This window comes from Equus quagga, chromosome 15, assembly GCF_021613505.1.
Source record: "Equus quagga isolate Etosha38 chromosome 15, UCLA_HA_Equagga_1.0, whole genome shotgun sequence".
Lineage (NCBI taxonomy): Eukaryota > Metazoa > Chordata > Mammalia > Perissodactyla > Equidae > Equus > Equus quagga.
In genome coordinates, this window is record NC_060281.1 from 83184587 (window position 1) to 83203247 (window position 18661).

General features: G+C 46.6%; 1 protein-coding gene across 3 annotated transcripts in view; it reads left to right on the forward strand.

The window, feature by feature from the left end:
* The window catches only part of MYO18B (myosin XVIIIB), a 249548-nt gene that overhangs the window by 209589 nt on the left and 21298 nt on the right, over positions 1 to 18661 (forward strand). For all 3 annotated transcript variants that reach the window (XR_006885372.1, XM_046640628.1, XM_046640629.1), the window contains exons 40-42: positions 2097 to 2227; positions 15798 to 15842; positions 17125 to 17262. Coding sequence is in view for 2 of the 3 variants with exons in the window: in XM_046640628.1 (XP_046496584.1) it covers positions 2097 to 2227; positions 15798 to 15842; positions 17125 to 17262 (314 nt within the window). In the remaining variant the exon portion in view is untranslated. The remainder of the gene's footprint in view (positions 1 to 2096; positions 2228 to 15797; positions 15843 to 17124; positions 17263 to 18661) is intronic.

Below are 18661 nucleotides of genomic sequence, written 5' to 3' on the forward strand. Positions count from 1 at the left end.
GTCTTTAGTTTCCTCCTTCCTAAAATGAGCATTCACCACGAGCCTAAGATAGCTCAGATGTGGACTCTGGATAGCATCTTCTTGTCCTCTAAAGACACAGGTGCCGCATCTCCAGGGACAAGGTGGCTGATTCCCAGGGACGCCGTCATCCCGGCTGACTACGAAGGGGCCAAGCCTGAGCAGATGCTCCGGGAAGCTGCTGGGATTTTGCACCCCGCCATTTTTCTAGGTGGCTTTGGAGCTGACATGCTGGCGTCCTGGGGCGAGCACCCGTGTCGCCACCCCATGGTGTCTGTTATTTCCTCTGACAGTCCATTGGCCTCCTGCCCGGGGTCCCCTGCCTCAGATCGTCTCTCACCTTGTCAGCAACAAGATAGGGATTTCACAGCTGGCAGCTTCAATCAGCTACAACGCTCTGCTGGCCCCTGGCGCACCACCACTGCCTCCCCACGCCACCCCTGCTCTCATCAGCTCGGCTTGGCCCTGGGGCTTTCTCTGTCTGTGCCTTCTCTCTCTCTTTCTCTCTCTCAAATTGGAAAAGACTCAAACTCAGTTGAAAGGAGCAGACTTACAATCCCGTGAATGGACAAGCCGATCTGCCAAGAAGAGTTCAGCGTGTCCCTATAATGGACAGCAGCCCTGGTTTTCGCTGGCTTTTCTTGGGGTGTATACATGTAGCCCCAGAAAGATCGCTGACCTGGAAGCAGGGCAGACCAGGGTTTACATGGGGCTCTGCTCCTTACTACCCTGAGTGACTTCACTGGCCTCAATTTCCCAATCTCCAACATAAAGAAAAATGATCCCAGGCTCCGAGAGGGGCGGTGAACTGTCCAAGGTCACACAGTGAGTGAGTATTAAATGGGGAGCTGAGAATTGCTCTTAGGTTTGATCCTAAATCCTTGTATTTTCACCCTTCCATGTTCTCATCATTTGGTATATATGTGTTCCTTAAAACAGCAGTCAAAAAATAAACTTTACATAATTAGAACAGCTTAAAAGAAAAGTCCTATCGGAACCCGTCTTCAGCAAGTGTTTTCCAGGTGTGTGTGTGTCATTTGCCTATAGATATGGGCATGATGGTTCTCTGTTCTGTTCCGTTTGCTTAACATGATTTCACAGAAGCATTCCATGCTGTGGCAATCCTTATTTCTAATGTCAGAGTCTGCTATTAGCATCAAAGTGACACGCTCTGATGTCCCTAGCCGTTCCCAATTGTTGAGTGATGGGGCGGCTTTCCGCTTCTCCGTGTCATCAGCCCCGGCATCCTCGGGAACACAGCCTTGCTGTGCCTTTTGATTTATTCCCTGTCGGGTTAACTCCCAGAAGGTCGGATTCCAGGTTTTATGTAGGGTTTCTCAGACCGGGCACTGCGGATATTTGGGCGAGGTCCTTCTTTATGGTGGGGGCTGTCCTGTGCTTGGAGGACGCTGGGTGCATCCTTGCCCTCGACCCCACCCTAGAGCTCACTGAGCACTCACCACAGCTCTGGGCACAGAAAGACCTCAGGAGATGCCCGCGGTGTTTGTCTGCTCTGGGGCAGCCCCGCTGGGACGTCCATCTTCGTCTTTGCTGCCTTTGAGGACGGGAAGCTGGAGGAGTCGAGGTGACAGGGATGAAAGGGAACTATTGTTGTTCTGCCCTTTCTGCAACTTCCTGCTCCCAGATCCATCCCTGGGGTAGACTCGGCTTCCGGAAGCAGCCTCTGTGACTGTTCCGGGAAACATGAGTTGATTCGTACCCTGACTCCTCTGTCCAAGGTGTGCTGGGCACCCACTCTGCAGGCAGCATGGCCGTGCAGGTTCAGAGCGTGGCTCTGGGGTCAGACAGACTGGGTTAGCACCACCAGCATGAGTGAGTGAGCGCTGTCCATGGCCGTGCCCTGGAGGCCCCCAAGCATCCATTTCCTCTAGAAAATTCAGAGCATCTCTCTGAGGGTGCGGGGAGCCCGTCCCCAGAGAGAACCCCTTGTGGGGTACCCACCACGTAACAGGTGCTCGGTGAACACGAGGGTCAGCCAGGGGTATGTCCCCCCAGAGAGCTCACGGGCAAGTGGGGCTCCTGCCCAAGGTCAACGTGCTTGTGGTCTCTGTCTCCAGGAGAAGTACGTGGAGGAGCTCGCAGCGGTGAGGCAGACCCTCCAGACAGACCTGGAGACGTCCATCCGGCGGATTGCTGACCTGCAGGCAGCCTTGGAAGAGGTGGCGTCCAGCGACAGCGACACGGAGAGGTAACCTACAAGGGGCGGGTGGGGCTGGAGAGCTGCTGTCTTCAGTGGACAGAGCTCCCCCTCGCAGGCCTGGGGGCTCTGGGGGCCGCATCTGCTGGGACACGCAGATGTGTTTGGGGGTGGGAGAGAGAACTGGCTGGCTCAGGTGAGGAGAGACAGGATGCTGCCCCGCTGGTGTTAACGTCTCCTTGTGACTGCCAAAAACACCTGGCCCAGCTCGCCAAGGCTTTGTTGGGGGTGGGGGTGCGGGTAATCTGGGAGAGTGGCTGCAAAGTGGACTGCTGTGTGTGATCTTGGGCAGTTACACATCCAGCCTGGGCCTGACTCCCTCATCTGTAAAGTGGACGCAATGCTATTGGACAGATCACATCTAATTGCCAAGATTTGACCACTTTGGACCTACAGGCTGGACTTATCAACCCACACTCCCTACCTCATAGAGCTGTTGGGGAGGGTTAAATGAGTTAATAGATGAGCATCAAGTAGGACAGCGTCCAGGGCACATAAGTGCCATCAGAGTGTAAGCTACGTTTGTACAGAATAGCAAGAAATTTTATAAAGGCAACCAGATTGAAGGGTGCAAGATGAGACAGGCAGTGATTGGCGAGGCCACTCAAAGTCAATGTCAGGGCATTGCTCCTTCCTCAGGAGATGGACAGGCTGCCTCCCGCTGTCTCCATTCAGGTCTCAAGCAGCCACAGGTCATGGCTGTGTGGCCCCTGCAGGTGGCCCCAAGTGTCCTGTCCCCAAAGCTGCTGGTGTAGCCTTGGCATGGTACTTCTCGGCAAATCACAGCCGCCCATCTTGCCACAGCCTCTCTGCCCCCTTCTCAGCCTCTGCAGCAAAGCCTGGGGAGCGGGGAGAGGCATTTTCGTTGCATTGCTTCGGTGAGGAGCGACATGCCTTAGACTACCCTTCAGCTGTGGTTCCTCCGAGCGCCAGCCAGCTGTCTCTGCACACACCTGTGTGGGCTGCGTGGGCAGTCACTCCCTCTTGGTGTTCGTCTCTGTCGGGGGTACTTCTTGCTGCAGCCAGAACAGTCAAGCATCAGACCGTGGAGTGCAACCTTCTCCGTTCCCATGAGGACCCTGACCTCATGGTTCAAGTTTAAGGTCACACAGCAAATTAGCACCGTACACCGAGTTAGAACGTAAGGCTGCTGAGTTTCTTACTCAACCTTTGCCTGCCGCACCCCTCTTAGCATGGCGAAGGCAGGGGCCAGCTGCTGACCGGTGGGAGGTGTGGGCATGAGACAGACAGCGAGGGAAGCAGAGACGGTTGCAAATCGGCTGCAGTTTAACCAGCAAGAGGAACCAGGTGCCCGTGTTGGAGCCGATCATGCCTCGTCAAGAAAAAAAGACTGGAAGGAAACACACCAACATTCCAACACTGGGGTAGGACTTTACGGGTGACCTAAATTTTTGTTTTCTTCCAGCTTATTTATATTTTCTAAAACTGCATGAACATGCACACACATCTCTAGCTATACTGGTGCCCTCTTTAGGAGATTTTGCTGGTATAAGTTACGTGCTTTATACACCCTATTTTAGAATGTGAACACGTTCTTCCCTTGAGGTAGTCCCGGGCTGGTCATAAGCAGCTCAGAGTCATGTCGCCTCAAACTGTCCTGTGAAGTGGACAGCCTCAGCGGGACAGTGACCCATAGGACTCTGAAACCCCACATTCTTGCCTCTCAAGAAAGGGCTCTATCTAAAAAATCTTCAGTGTGTGGAAAACCGCTGCTATGCACATTCTGAGTGTTTCTGCCACTCCCTGCTAATTTGCACAGCTGCCAAATTGCTGGTGAAATGGTAAATACTGATGTTGCAGCTGCTCCCCACTTCGGGAGCCCATGTAGGACCTCCCGGCCGCCGCCCACGCCCCCAGTTTTGTTAGTGTCCTGACAGAACCGACGTCTGTAATTACAAAGCCCTATTGCCGATATTCTCTGCTTGATGCTTGGGCTGGCTTTTCCATTAACAGAAAGACAGGAGCTTTTGCATTGATTATAATGAGACTCAGTGGCTGTCTATACTAGCATTTTTTAATTTTTGCCAATGAGCAAAACCTTTGAACCATTTTCACTTGCATAGCAAGAGATTGCTTTTCTGATAAATAAAAATGATAAAAATAGCACGTTTAGAGGTGTGGGCGTAGCCTGGACAGAAGGTGTGGTGAGGCGCAAGGAGCAGATCCTCCCTGGGGGAGTGAGATCCTGGTGGTGAGGTCGCAGAGGGTCACGGACATCACTCCAGTCTCTGCTTGTGGGGGATCCTCTCCAGCCTTCAAGGGACCCTGCCCTCATCCTAATAGGAGATGCTGTTACCTGTCTCCACTCCGGGTGACAAGCTTCATGCTCACCCCCTTGTTCTGATCCAGCTTTTCTGAGCTCCCGGCCCTGGGCCCCTGGAAATCCAGGCTGAACTCTAGGTTTCTATCTGTGTTTTCATGTTCTTTTGTCTCTGGGGCCTTAACTCTCTCTCTCCGCTGGTGTCTGTTGCCTTCTCTTCGTCTGGGTCTCTGATACCCGCACAGAACCTGACTCACAGTTCCTGAAGTAGGAGGGGGCCTCACCTGTGTTTCAGGGTTGTGTGAGGCGTGAAAGGATCAGAGAACACCGGTGTGAGGAAATGCGTCTTGTTTCTGGCAAAGCCCCATGCAGTGTGTAGGATTACCCCAAGTGGATTTGGGGGAGGCTGTGGGGAGGGGACAGACCCTGCATTCTAATCAGGGATCCAGCGGGTCATTTCTGCATGACCCTCAGCAAGTTATTCAACCTCTCTGAGCCTCAATCTCTTCATCTGTAAGATGGGTTAATAATAAAAAAGTGAAAACATATGACCCCCCAGCACAGTGCCTTGGACATAGTAGGGGCTCAACAATCCTCAGTTTCATTCATTCATTCATTTGATGAGTTCTTGCTGAGCACCTGTTCCACACCAGACACTGCTCTAGGTGTTTGTGTCCTTGCACTTGTGTCTTGTTATCATTTTTCTCCATCTTATGGATGAAGAGAGATCGAATAACTTGCCCGAGCCTGGCAGACGTTAACATTCTGTTGAATTCCTAAGGAAGAGAGAAGGAGAAGAGGATAGATATAAAGTCCCTGCCTTCATGGAACCCGCTTTCTGATGGAGGAGTGTGTGTCTGTGTGTGTGTGTTCATGGATAAAGTGAACAGACTGGTCAGTGAAACACTAGAATGCAATAGGAATTTTGGAGGCAGAGAACACAGTGCTATGATGAACAGGTTAGGTGGACATGAGCTCTCTGACAGGAAGGTATTTGAATTGAACCTGAATGAGAAGAAGGAGCCAGCCATGGAGAGATCTGGAGACAAGCGAGCAAGGGCTGAACAAGGCACGTTTTTGGCACTGAGAGACCTGTGTGCCCAAATCAGGTAGTTGAAAGAGAAACGGCTCTCCTTCTCTCCTTTCTTCCTCCTCCACCCCACCTTCCTCCACTTCCTCCTTCCCTTTCCCCACCTTTCTTCCTCTCTCGAAATGGCCCACAGAAGCCCACTGAGTCCGTTTGTTCCTTCAAGGGCCCCAGACCCCCAGGCAGGATCCACTACATAATTTGTGGGTCCACTATGAAGTGAAAATGGGGACTTCTTGTCCCAAAATTGTTAGACTTTTGAGGCAGCAACAGCAGAGAATTTACACCAGGCGCAGACCCTTCTGGGCATGAGTTGCAAGCCTGTGAAGCCAGCCATGGCCCCACAGTGGGTCTTAGGAAGCGTTTCTTAAGTCTCAGCAGGCTTGGGTCCTCACTTGCTGTCTTGTACTTAGATTTGAAATTACCACAGAGCATAAATTTCAGTAATAGCATAAGAATGGGGGAAGACTGGGAAAAATTGCTCACAGAGAAGTCTCAGCTCATTTCAGAGAATTAATATTATACAGACCATGTTCTCTGGTCACAGTGCAATTAAATAGGTTATCAACAATCAAAAGAAATGTATGCATTGCTAGGTATAGAGCTTCCGTCCGGAGCAGGTCTCCAGATCCTGCCCCAGTGCCAGCCTGTACTCTCCCCAATCCTGGCAGCTCCACACCACACTCCCCTCTCCGTTGTCTCATTGCCTGGGGTAAGAGGTTTGGGTTGGGGCCGGAGGGATTGGTCCCAGGTCCTTCTCCAAATGGAGCTTCCGTTAGGATTCAAACCCCCTCCCCACCCCCTGGGAGTGAGAGAGAGAGGGAGGGGTACTTAAGCTGGAGGTGAGGTTCTTTGAGAGACTTGTTCAAATTATAAAAAGTCACATTTCCCCATGTTGGGAATTAGATCCCAGTGTAACAGGCCTTCCAGGCTGGAAAGGTGGCTACGTGATCAGAAAGCCAGGTGGCCTGTGCAGCAGCCTTGAAACACATGCTGTCTGGCACTAGGGCCCGACATTGGAATTTAGACGGCATCAACCTCCTTAGATTAATGGGGAAATGCCTGAAGCTGTTCCCCCAGGCCTGGAGCACACTCATTACTCATGGAGGGAGGATGCGTCAGCTGACTGACAGCCCCATCTATTCCTGGCCCGGGGTCTGTGGCTGGTCTGTCTGTGCCTTGGCTGGGAGTTTGGAGGGGGGAGGGTGGAGAGGTCAATGGATGACCTCTGACTCCTGGGTCACTTGAGAGTGTATCAATTCCAGCTGGCCCAATCTGAGATGGATGCTGTGGAATGGCATCCTCTATGACTGTGTTGAGGGTAAGCTGTACATTTTCCAACATACATCCTCTAAACGTGGCTAAAGTTAGGCTGCAGTAGGACAAGTAGAAAGATCTGGGCCTATCCAAAGATTGCAGCTGGCACTGAGGGCATAATTCCGAGTTAATTTACTCACTAGTGGGCCCAGGCTCTGGTCAGACTCTAAAGATTCCTGCTACATAGTAAAACAGGGTTTGGAACTGCCCAAATGTCTTTCCCTACAACTCTCTTACCTTCCCCTCACCTTGAATAATAAGCATCCCAGGCCTGGGGGAACAGCTTAAAGCATTTCTCCATTATTCTAAGTAAGTTGATGTCGCATGTCAAGTCACAACACAGGGCCCTAGTGCAGGATAGCACGTGTGTAAATAATTCCACAGGGGCCACCTGGCTCTCTAAGCATCTTTTAGCTTGGAGGGCCTGGGTACCCATCTAGTGGGGTTCATGGGGAGTGAGGGCTCCAAACTACCTTATCCACTCTGGCATTATAGGAAATAATAATTGTGATGATGGGGACTCTTTCCTGAGGACTAACTTTGTACCAAGCTGCACAACCTGCCTGTTTTATATGCGTTGTCCTCAAAACAACTGTCTGAGGTTGGTACCATTGTCATCCCTGGTTTACAGATGAAGACACTGGAGCCTAGAGAAGTCAAGAAACTGTCCCATGCTCACACAGTAAGTGACGGGGCCCTGATTTGATCTCCAGGCTGACCCCATCACCCTCACTTGTAATGACCAAGCTCTGCTGTCGTGTCAAACATACCCTTTCTTCTCCCTTTCTCTTGTCAAGTCTTTGTTTTCTGACAACAAAACTGGCCTGTCATGCTGGTGAACTTGTGTCTGTCACTGTGACGTGGGGCCAGTGCATTTGTGTGACTTCCCAGGCAATGTTTGCAGTTAGACTGGAGCGTCTGGCAAAGACTGCCATTAAAGGAATACAACAGAAGACATTTAATTAATTCTCTTGCTCCTCAGCAGTCCCCTATCCACAAATACTTGGCTCAAGTTCCTTTTTAAAAGCCACATGCTCCAAGGTGAGAGAAAGAACCACTGACCACACGTCAGGAGATGAGGCTTCGGGTCTTGGGCTGCACTGCCAGCTAGATCAGGACCACGGACAGGTCACCTGCCCTTCCGGGGCCTCTGCTTGCCCGCTCAACGGACTAAAATCATCATCGTCATCACCATCATCATCATTGAGCACCTTCCATGTCAGGACAGGAGGTACAGCAGGGAACAGGCAGACCTGGACCTGACCCATGGAGTTTGCAGTCCAGAGACTCTTTCTTCTTATGGTGAAGGGGTCGGTGGGTTTCAAATGCCCAAATTCATTTAAGTAGAATGCCCTTTTTTACACCAAAGCAAGCTCCTGTAGGAAATTCAAGCTTAGGATGGAGTGCAGCCACCCTCTGATTGGAGTGAGAGAGGGAGGTTTGGGGCTGAGCCCCCCTCCTAGGTCCCTCTCCCTGACCCTTTGGAAGCAGGTGAGGTTTCCCAGAATTCAAGGGCTCCGTGGACCATGGTGCACCAACTTAAGTACCTGCCAGGACCGATAATCCATGACTTGTATACAGTTAAACTTGTGGTGACTTCTACCATCTGGTTTAATGCTTCTCAGGATCAGACAGAACAAAACTCCTCCTGCTTCTGCCTGGAAGCCTTTCCCCACCCCCTTCCCACAGGCCTCCGTCCTAGACCACCTCAGGATAAAGGAGTGAGGTGTCTTCACCAGGTTCTCATACTACAGTGGTGTGGCATGGTTTCTAGAAGGTCTTATCAACCCAGCCTCTCTATTTTAAACAAACTCTACTTTGTTGTGACTTTCTCATATGGCAGGTAGTGTGTGGTCCAGGCTGGACACCACTCTTGGTCTGAATGGCATTTCATCGTGGATGGGCAAATAAATGCCTGGCAGGCCTTGACTTCCACCTCAGAGGTTCTGTGCAAAGGCAACTTGCCTTGGACTCTGTGGGAGACAAGGTCTCTCTCTGCTGGGCAGCCAGGCATCCTTCCTCACATACTTCATTTGACTGTATGTGATTCATTTGATTGTATGTAAGCAATCTTTATTTGAACCCAGCACAGCAAAGTCTTTACAGCACAATACAACTAATCAAGGCACGTGCTGGTGTTAATTCATGACCACTATTCACCCTAACCAACTCCATGACTATGAGGCCCAGCGGTGGACTCCGTGTTTACATTTTCCCCCTTCTGAAAGGGCTCTTTCCCCCTAGACTAGAGACTCACTCATTGTGAGATGTCCAGTTGGGCAGGACATCTTCTCTTTGCTCTTCCACATCCACTCCATGCTCTCCACCCTGCTATGTGCCTGGGAGGCTGACCCAGATGGACCACATCAACGGGCTCTCTGCCCTGTGGCTTCCCCCATGGACTCAGACAATAGGGAACTCAGGTGACAATTGGAGGGAAGGAGGGAGGAGAGGAAGGCTGGAGTACTTATTTATAAAAATAGCACGTTTAGAGGTGTGGGGGTAGCCTGGACAGAAGGTGTGGTGAGAAGCAAGGAGCAGCTCCTCCCCGGGGGAGCGAGATCCTGGTGGTGAGGGCACAGAGGGTCACAGACATCACTCCAGTCTCTGCTTATGGGCTGTCCAGTTTTCCCAGCACCGTTTATTGAATAGAACTTCCTTACTCCCTTGTGTGTTCTTAGCTCCTTTGTTGAAGGTTAGCTGTCCGTAGATATGTGGCTTTATTTCTGGGCTTTCAATTCTGTTCCATTGATCTGTGTGTTTTTGTACCAGTACATGCTGTTTTGGTTACTAGAGGTTTGTAGTATATTTTGAAGTCAGGGATTGTGATGCCTCCAGTTTTGTTCTTTTTCTCAGGATTGCTTTAGCTATCTGGGGTCTTTTGTTGCCCCATATGAATTTTAGGATGCTTTGTTCTATTTCTGTGATGCATGTCATTGGGATTCTGACTGGGATTGCACTGAATCTGTAGATTGCTTTAGGTAGAACGGACATTTTAACTATGTTTATTCTTCCAATCCGTGAATATGGGATATCTTTCCATTTCTTTATGTCATCATCAATTTCTTTCAATAATGTCTTATAGTTTTTATTGTATAGGTCTTTCACCTCCTTAGTTAAATTTATTCCTAGGTATTTTATTGTTTTTGTTGCGATTGTAAATGGGATTGTATTCTTGAGTTCTCTTTCTGTTAGTTTGTTGTTAGAGTATAGAAATGCAACTGGTTTTTATAAGTTCACTTTGTACCCTGAAATTTTGCTGTAGTTGGTGATTATTTCTAATAGTTTTCTGATGGATTCTTTAGAGTTTTCTGTATGTGAAATCATGTTGTCTGCAAACAGTGAGAGCTTCACTTCTTCATTGCCAATTTGAACACCTTTTACTTCTTTTTCTTCCCTAATTGCTCTTGTCAAAACCTCCAGTGCTATGTGGAATAAGAGTGGTGAGAGTGGGCACCCTAGTCTTGTTCCTGTTCTCAGAGGGATGTATTTCAGTTTTTCCCGATTGAGTGTGATATTGGCTGTGGGTTTGTCATATATGGCCTTTATTATGTTGAGGTACTTTCCTTCTATACTCATTTTCTTGAGAGTTTTTATCATATATGGATGTTGGATCTTGTCAAATGCATTCTCTGCATCTATTGAAATGATTATGTGGTTTTTATTCCTCATTTGTTAATGTGGTGTATTGCATTGGTTGATTTGTGAATGTTGAACCATCCCTGCATCCCTGGAATAAATCCCACTTGATCATGGTGTATGATCCTTTTAATGTATTACTGTATTCGGTTTGCCAATATTTTGTTGAGGATTTTTGCATCTGTGTTCATCAGCGATATTGGCCTATAATTTTCCTTCTTTGTGTTGTGCTTGTCTGGCTTTGGGATCAGGGTGATGTTGGCCTTGTAGAATGTGTTAGGAAGTGTTCTGTTTTCTTGAATTTTCTGGAATAGTTTGAGAAGTATAGGTGTTAAATCTTCTTTGAATGTTTGGTAGAATTCTCCAGGGAAGCCATCTGGTCCTGGACTTTTATTTTGGGGGAGGTTTTTGATTACTGTTTCAATCTCTTTACTTGTGATTGGTCTATTCAGATTCTCTATTTCTTCTTGATTCAGTTTTGGGAGGTTGTATCAGTCTAAGAATTTATGCATTTCTTCTAGATTGTCCAATTTGTTGGCAGATAGTTTTTCGTAGTATTCTCTTATAGTCCTTTGTATTTCTGTGGTATCCATTGTAATTTATCCTCTTTCATTTCTAATTTTGTTTATTTGAGTCTTCTCTGTTTTGTTCTTAGTGAGTCTGGCTAAGGGTTTGTCAATTTTGTTTATCTTCTCAAAGAACCAGCTCTTAGTTTCTTTGATCCTTTGTACTGTTTTTTTTGTTGTTGTTGTTTAAATTTCATTTATTTCTGCTCTAATTTTTATTATTTCCCTCCTGCTAACTTTGGGCTTTGTTCTTCTTTTTCTAGTTCTGTTAAGTATAGTTAAAGATTGCTTATTTTGATTTTTCTTGCTTGTTAAGGTGGACCTGTATTGTTATGAATTTCCCTCTTAGGACTACTTTTGCTGCATCACATAAGAGTTGGTATGGTGTATTTTCATTTTCATTTGTCTCCAAATATTTTTTGATTTCTCCCTTAATTTCTTCAATGATCCATTTGTTGTTCAGTAGTGTGTTGTTTAGTCTCTGCATATTTGTGACTTTCTCAGCTTTTTTCTTTCCAGTTGATTTCCAGTTTCATAGCATTATGGTCAGAAAAGATGCTTGATGTGATTTCTATCTTCTTAAGTTTATTGAGGCTTGCCTTGTTTCCCAACATATGGTCTATTTTAGAGAGTATTCCATGTGCACTTGAGAAGAATGTGTATTCTGCTGTTTTGGGATGGAGTGTTCTATATATATCTATTAAGTCCATCTGGTTTAGTTTTTGTTTAATTCCACTATTTCCTTGTTGACTTCCTGTCTGGTTGGTCTATCCATTGTTGTAAGTGGGGTGTGAAGGTTCCCTACTATTATTGCGTTGCTGTTAATATCTCCTTTTAGGTCTGTTAAAAGTTGCTCTTTGTACTTTGGTGCTCCTGTGTTAGATGCATGTATATTAATAAGTGTTATGTCTTCATGGTGGAGTGTCCCTTTTATCATTATATACTGCCCCTCTTTGTCTCTCTTTGCCTTTCTCATTTTGATGTCTACTGCGTCTGATATAAGTATGGCAACACCTGCTTTCTTTTGTTTGTCATTAGCTTGGAGTATCATCTTCCATCCCTTCACTCTGAGCCTGTGATTTTCTTTAGAGCTGAGATGTGTTTCCTGGAGGCAGCTTATTGTTGTGTCTTGTTTTCGATCCATCCCACCACTCTGTGTCTTTTGATTGGAGAATTCAATCCATTTATGTTTAGAGTGATTACTGATATATGAGGGCCTAATACTGCCATTTTATCACTTGTTTTTCAGTTGCTCTATATTTCCCCTGTTGCTCATCCCATGTATTTTGGACTGCCAGTTCAGTCTGGTGGTTCTCTATGATGGCTTTCTCAGTTTTCTCTTTATTTATCATTTGTGTCTCTGTTCTGATTTTCTGTTTAGATGTTACCATGAGGCTTATATAAAAGATCTCATAGATGAGACAGTCCATTTTCTGATAGCCTCTTATTTCCTTAGTCTAAGCAGGTTCCACCCCTTCCCTCATCCCCATCTAAGTTGTTGTTGTCACAACTTATTCTGTTTTGTGTCATGAGTTAAAATGAAGGGGTTATAGTTATCTTTGATGTTTTCCTTCCCTTTATCTTTAATGTTATACTTAAGTGTTAGCTAACCTGTTCTGATGGAGAGCTGCAGTTTCCTGATTTTGTCTGCCTATTTATCTCCTTTCTCAAGGCTTTGTAAAACCTTTCTTTTCTTTTTTTTTTTTTTCAGGCATGAGAGCCTTCTTGATCATTTCTTGTAGGGGAAGTCTTGTGGTGATGAACTCCCTCAGCTTTGTTTATCTGGGAAAGTTTTTATTTCTCCGTCATCTCTGAAGGATAATTTCTTCTTTTCTTTTTAGTCTTAGTTCTCTCTCCTCCCCCATCTGAAGCAGGGCTACATTTCTGTCCTCTAAATTGCTAATTCTGTCCTCCATAATATCAGCTCTGTTATTTAAAGATTCCAGCTTTTTCTTTATCTCATTCATTGTGTTTTTCATCTCCAACATTTCTGATTGATTTTTTTAATGTTTTCAATCACTTTTGTGAAGAACTCCCTCTGTTCATTAATTCTATTCCTGATGTCATTGGATTGTCTCTCTGAGTTTTCTTATAACTTGTTGAGTTTTTTTTTATGATAGCTATTTTGAATTCTCTGTCATTTAGATTGTAAATTTCTATGCTTTCAGGATTGATTTCTGGATGCTTGTCATTTTCCTTCTGGTATTGAGTGTTAATGTACCTGTTGGTAGTATTTGATGGTGTGGATTTGTGCCTTCTCATAGTGGGGATATCTGGTCACAGATTCCACCTGCCTCTGCTCTTTCCACTGCCTCCTGGGGGGTCCAGCACCTCCACCTTCTGATGTGTGGCTATGTGGGTCTCTCAGATGTCTATTGTGTTGTGTGAATGTCGTTTGTTGGTTTATGAGTGTCCTTTTCATTGTATCTTAGTGGGGAGAATCTAAGGGAAGAGCTCACTCTGCCATGATGCTGACATCACTGTCTCAAGTTACAATTTTAATGTCCTGCTTTCTTCTTCCTCATTGGACCTGTGACCTCCATGCTTCCCCACCCATCACCCTCTCTACTTTTAAAAGGAATGCTACATCACTTTGAACACTATGGCGTGGGCCACAAGGGCCTTGAGTTCTTTTTTTCTTTCTGTGAGCATATCAGAAGATGTATCTCCATTCACTCAAATCCCCCTGCTTCCACGGGGCCTCACCTGACACATTCTTAGTTTCTTTGGTCAGCTGAAACCAATTTCCTTAACCTGGGGTCTGTGAACCAGTAGGTCGAGGGAGGGGGCCATGCATGAGGTCAGGATGATACCAGCAATCCTCAGATATTACATTAAATTAGAATCTGTGTTTGTACATTTGGGGAGGTGGAAGTTCCGTAGTCTCTATGAAAGATTCTCACAAAAGGCCAAGGACTCCTGCTTTAGGGCCCAAATGCATCCTCTCCACTGTGTATAATCTTCAGGGATCCAAGTTCAACAAGGCCTTAGCTCGTTGGTTCAAACTCCTGGCTTCACGGATGGGGACACTGAGGCTCCAAGCAGGAAAGAGAGCAGGCCAAGGCCACACAGCGAGGGCACTAGGATTCAGTCAGCTTTTCTCTTAATATCATGTTCTTTCCACAGCCCCAGCCCAGCAGAGCCTCAGAAAAGACTCAGGTCTCCAGAAGGATTTGAACTGGGTCTACTCACGTTGACCACTTCCGATAACAAAGTTGTGGGGTTATTTTAAACTATTTTTAAGTTTTAAATAGTTTACTAAAAAGATAACCTCCCCTTCTCAGCATCCTTAACCTTCACCACATCTGCACAGTCCATGTTACCACGTCAGGAAGTGTCATCATAGGTTGTTGGGATTAAGGATTAGGACGTTCATATCTCTGGAGGTCATTATTCTGCCTGTCACAGGGTCATTCACAAAAGTGCTTTTGTTCTCCTGGAGAGGTCAGCAAACTTTTCTTTTAAAAGGCTAGATAGTAAATATTTTAGGATTTCAGGCCACATTTTCTCTGTTGCAACTACTCTACTCTGCTACTGTGGAGAAAAAGCCATCACGGACAACATGTAGATGAGTGAGTGCGGCTGTGTTCCAATAAACCCTTATTTATAAACCAGACTTGCAGGCTTGGGTTGAAGTTTACAGATCTCTCTTCTATTGGAGTCGCCAAGCCTTGTCTGAGAGAACTCCTGGTCTGGCCTGAGCCCTGGGGCTAAGGGATGGTTAATACATGTTACTGCCCATTAGGGGCCCTTGCCATCTGATGAGGACAGGTAGATGTTAATAGAAGCCCTGAGGGTGATAGGTCCTTGAGGGTGGGTCCCAAGGCGCAGCAGGTGCACCCCACGGAGGAACCAACCAGGTCTTCCAAGGAAGGAATTGCCCAGATTCCAGCAGAAAATAAAGCTGGGAGGTCCCAGCCTGAGGATCCAGGATTAAAATGAGGTCCTAGGCGTCTGAGGTTTGCTGTTTGGCTGTTTACACCTGAACACTGGGCACTTGCACACTGGCTAAGAGCGTGACCTTTAATGGCTCATACAGACCTGGGATTCAGAGCTGTGTGACCTTCAACAAGGGTGTCGGGTTCCTCATCCCTAAAATGGAGATGGGCAGGTGGTTAGATGAGATCGTGGGTGAGGCATATTTGTTGGATGAGGGGGTACTCCCTGAAGAATATGCTCTATTGATGTTATTATGGTCATTGTAATTGCTGCTATTGCAATTAGTTTTGGAGTTTCCCAGAATGCCCTGGGAAGCTGACCACCTCACCCTCATGTGTAATTTTCTAAGCACTCACAAGGACCATAAAACAAATGCCTTGTGTGTTGACAATAATGATGCTGTTAATAACAACAGTACAAAAACAAGAAGAGCAGTAATGGTTCCTACCATTTAATTAGCACTAACTGTTTGCCAAGAACTATGCTGAGATCTTTACAAGGGTCGTCTCATTGACTCTGCTCTACAACTCTGGAGGCAGAGTCCCGTTATTAGCTGCACTTTGCAAAGGGGCACAGGAGGCTCAGAGAAGGTAAGTGACTTGCCTAAGATCACACAGCAGCACAGGTTGGAAGTGAGACTTGAACTCAAGTTTGTCTAACGTCAAAGACTGTGTTCTTCACCAGCCCCTGACAGCACAAGGGTAACAGACTCTTTCCTGTGCCTCCTTCTAGTGTCCAGACGGCAGTGGATTGTGGCGGCAGTGGCAGAAAAGAGATGTAAGTTAACACTGAGTAGAACTGAGCAGCTTATACTGATGCCCAGGGCAAGCCCCCGCCTCTCTGTGTCCAGTCTGCAGGGGGAACATCCATGCCTCCTTGGGGAATTACCAGCAATGCCAATGAGAGCTCTGACTCCATGGTCATAGCATGTAGCCTGGGGATGTACTATTTAACCATCCAACTTCTTTTTGACAGAGAGAAGCCCATGACTTATCACGTCACTGTCCCCCTCACACACTTTCACTGGCTCCCCATTCCTCAGAATAGACATTTTAGACTGACATTTGAGCCCTGCGCATTCTGACCCTTACTTCCATCTCTACCCGGCACTCCTACTTTCCATATCATCCATGTCCTGCCCTTTGCGGGCTCCGTGCCTTATGTGTGCTGCTCCTTCCACCCCAGATTTCCTTCTCCAGGCCCTGCATGGCCACGTCCTAACCTTCGAACAAGACGTAGCTCAACTGCCACTGTTCGATGCCTTCCCTTATGACTCCAAGAAGCAATTCAAGGCTCCCTCCTTATTCTCCCTAGAATGTACCCCTCTGTCCCTCTCTCTGGCACTGATAATTTTCTCCTTTATTTTATGGTTATTTATATAGATATCTACTCTGCTAAGATGGGGTTTTAAGGACAGGGTCAATGCTGGGTTCATGTTTACAGCTCCTTCCCATGGAGCCTGGGACAGAATATTCTATCAGTCAATCAATCAATCTATCAATATTTATAATGTTGAGTAAGTAAATCAACAGAAAATAACCACTGAGTACCCACATGGGCCTCTCCCTGTGCTGCTTTCAGGGCAGGAAGGCATACAAGTGAAGTCCTTGTCCACGGTGACATTTCCAACCAAGGTGGGCAAGGAATTGAGACCTTCACACTGGAGATATTCCAGGAACATATCATTTGTTATAAAGTTCAATACTGATTTTTCATCCAAAATTGGAGATACCTCAACATCTGTGATAGAGTGTTTGTTTTCCAAGGAACAGTGGTCAGTAGCCTGGGCATTGGGATCAGATAGGCCAGGGTTTGCACCCCAACTTCATCACGGACCAGCTGGGTGACCTTGGCCAAGACTCAGGTGGGCCTTCCCACATCTCATTACTTTCATCTGTGTCATGGGGTCCCTCCTCTCAGGGATTGTGTTAGTATTCACTGAGCTTATGCATAAGCAGCACTTAGCACAAGGCCTGGCTCATGCTAAGGGGTGAGTATCTAGTTATTGCTGTTACTGTGGTTGTCATTGTGTTGACAGCATCCTGCATTCTCGTTCTAGAGACAACGTCTCCGTCGTCAGCTCCCAGCCAGAGGGCAGTCTGCAGTCCTGGTTGAGTTGTACTCTGTCCCTGGCCACAGACACCATGAGGAGCCCCTCTCGACAGTCAGCCATCAGCAGCCACATCCTCAGCCCCAGGTAAGGGTGTTTTCCTGCTGCCTCTGGATGGCCGATAGCTCAAAGACTCTCACACTTTGAAGATTGTTGTTCAAGTCTTCTGTTTCCATCCTAGGCGATGACAAGCATGGTCCAGTTTGAGATATGACCCTGCTACTTCCTAGCTGTGTGACTTTAGGCAAGTCAGTTACCCTCTCTGAGCCTTCATTCCTCATCTCCAAAACAGGAAATAAAATTGCATTTACTGCCCCAAACAGTTGAAATGATGAGGATCTAATGCAGCCCTCCCTGAAGAGTGGTCTTTCAGATGATTTTAAATAGTACACAGAGAACATTTAAGAAATAGGAGCCGGCCCAGTGGCCGAGTGGTTAAGTTCATGTGCTCCTCTCTGGCGGCCCAGGGTTTCACCGGTTTGGATCCTGGGTGCAGACATGGCACCGCTCATCAGGCCATGCTGAGGCAGCATCACACATAGCACAACTAGAAGGACCCACAACTAAAAATGCACAACTATGTACCAGGGGGCTTTGGGGCGAAAAAGCAGAAGAAAAAAAATTTATAAGAAATTGCTATGGATTCACTACAGTTGCCTTTTCTCTGAGTCCTACTTGTTTTCCATTTATAGATCGTTCTGGGTTTAAACTTTCTTTATAAACATATTCACTTAAAGTTTTGTTTTTGTTTTTTAACGGTGAGTTGGTATAAAGACAGTTAGGCTGGATGACCTCTTCCTCAGGGATTTTAGCTTTGTTTGGAGGTCAGGATTTTATATTTCTGCTACCATAAAGAAGATGAAGTCGGCCACGGCCTGAGATGGGACCCTGGCGAATATATACGATTGCCAACAATAGGTTGCTCCAACAAATGGGCCTCGGGATTCACCCTCAGTTGTAGGACTTAAATCCTTCTCGCCTCTTGCTTTTCAGTTCCATTTCTCTCAGCTCATTTGCTTTTCCTTTTCAAGGGTGGCCCTCTTGTAATTAGGAGCTAATGGCCATAAATCAGAAATTATGGATTAAACAGATGTGTAATTAAGATGAAATGCACACCGCTTCTGTGATAATAGAAGAACCAGTGTGATAAGATAGAAAGAAAAGTCACAGACTGATGGAGAAAACCCAGATAACCCCTTCCTCACTTGAAATGTGCTTGCTCTGAAGCAGGGGGTGTCTCCACAAAAGAGAAGGGGGTGAAAATTCATGCTAACCTTTCGGGCATATTCAGCAAATGGCAAATGTCTGGCACATGTCTACAGATCATCTTATGCTGAAAGATTTGATGTCAAAAATATCAAAGGGAGCCTCCAAGAGTGGGGTGCATCTGGGGAGTTAATTAAAGCAAGATTATCTGATTACTGCTCTTAATTAAAAAGAAGGGTCTGTATGGAGAAAGAGCCACGTCCTCTGTGAACCCCAAATG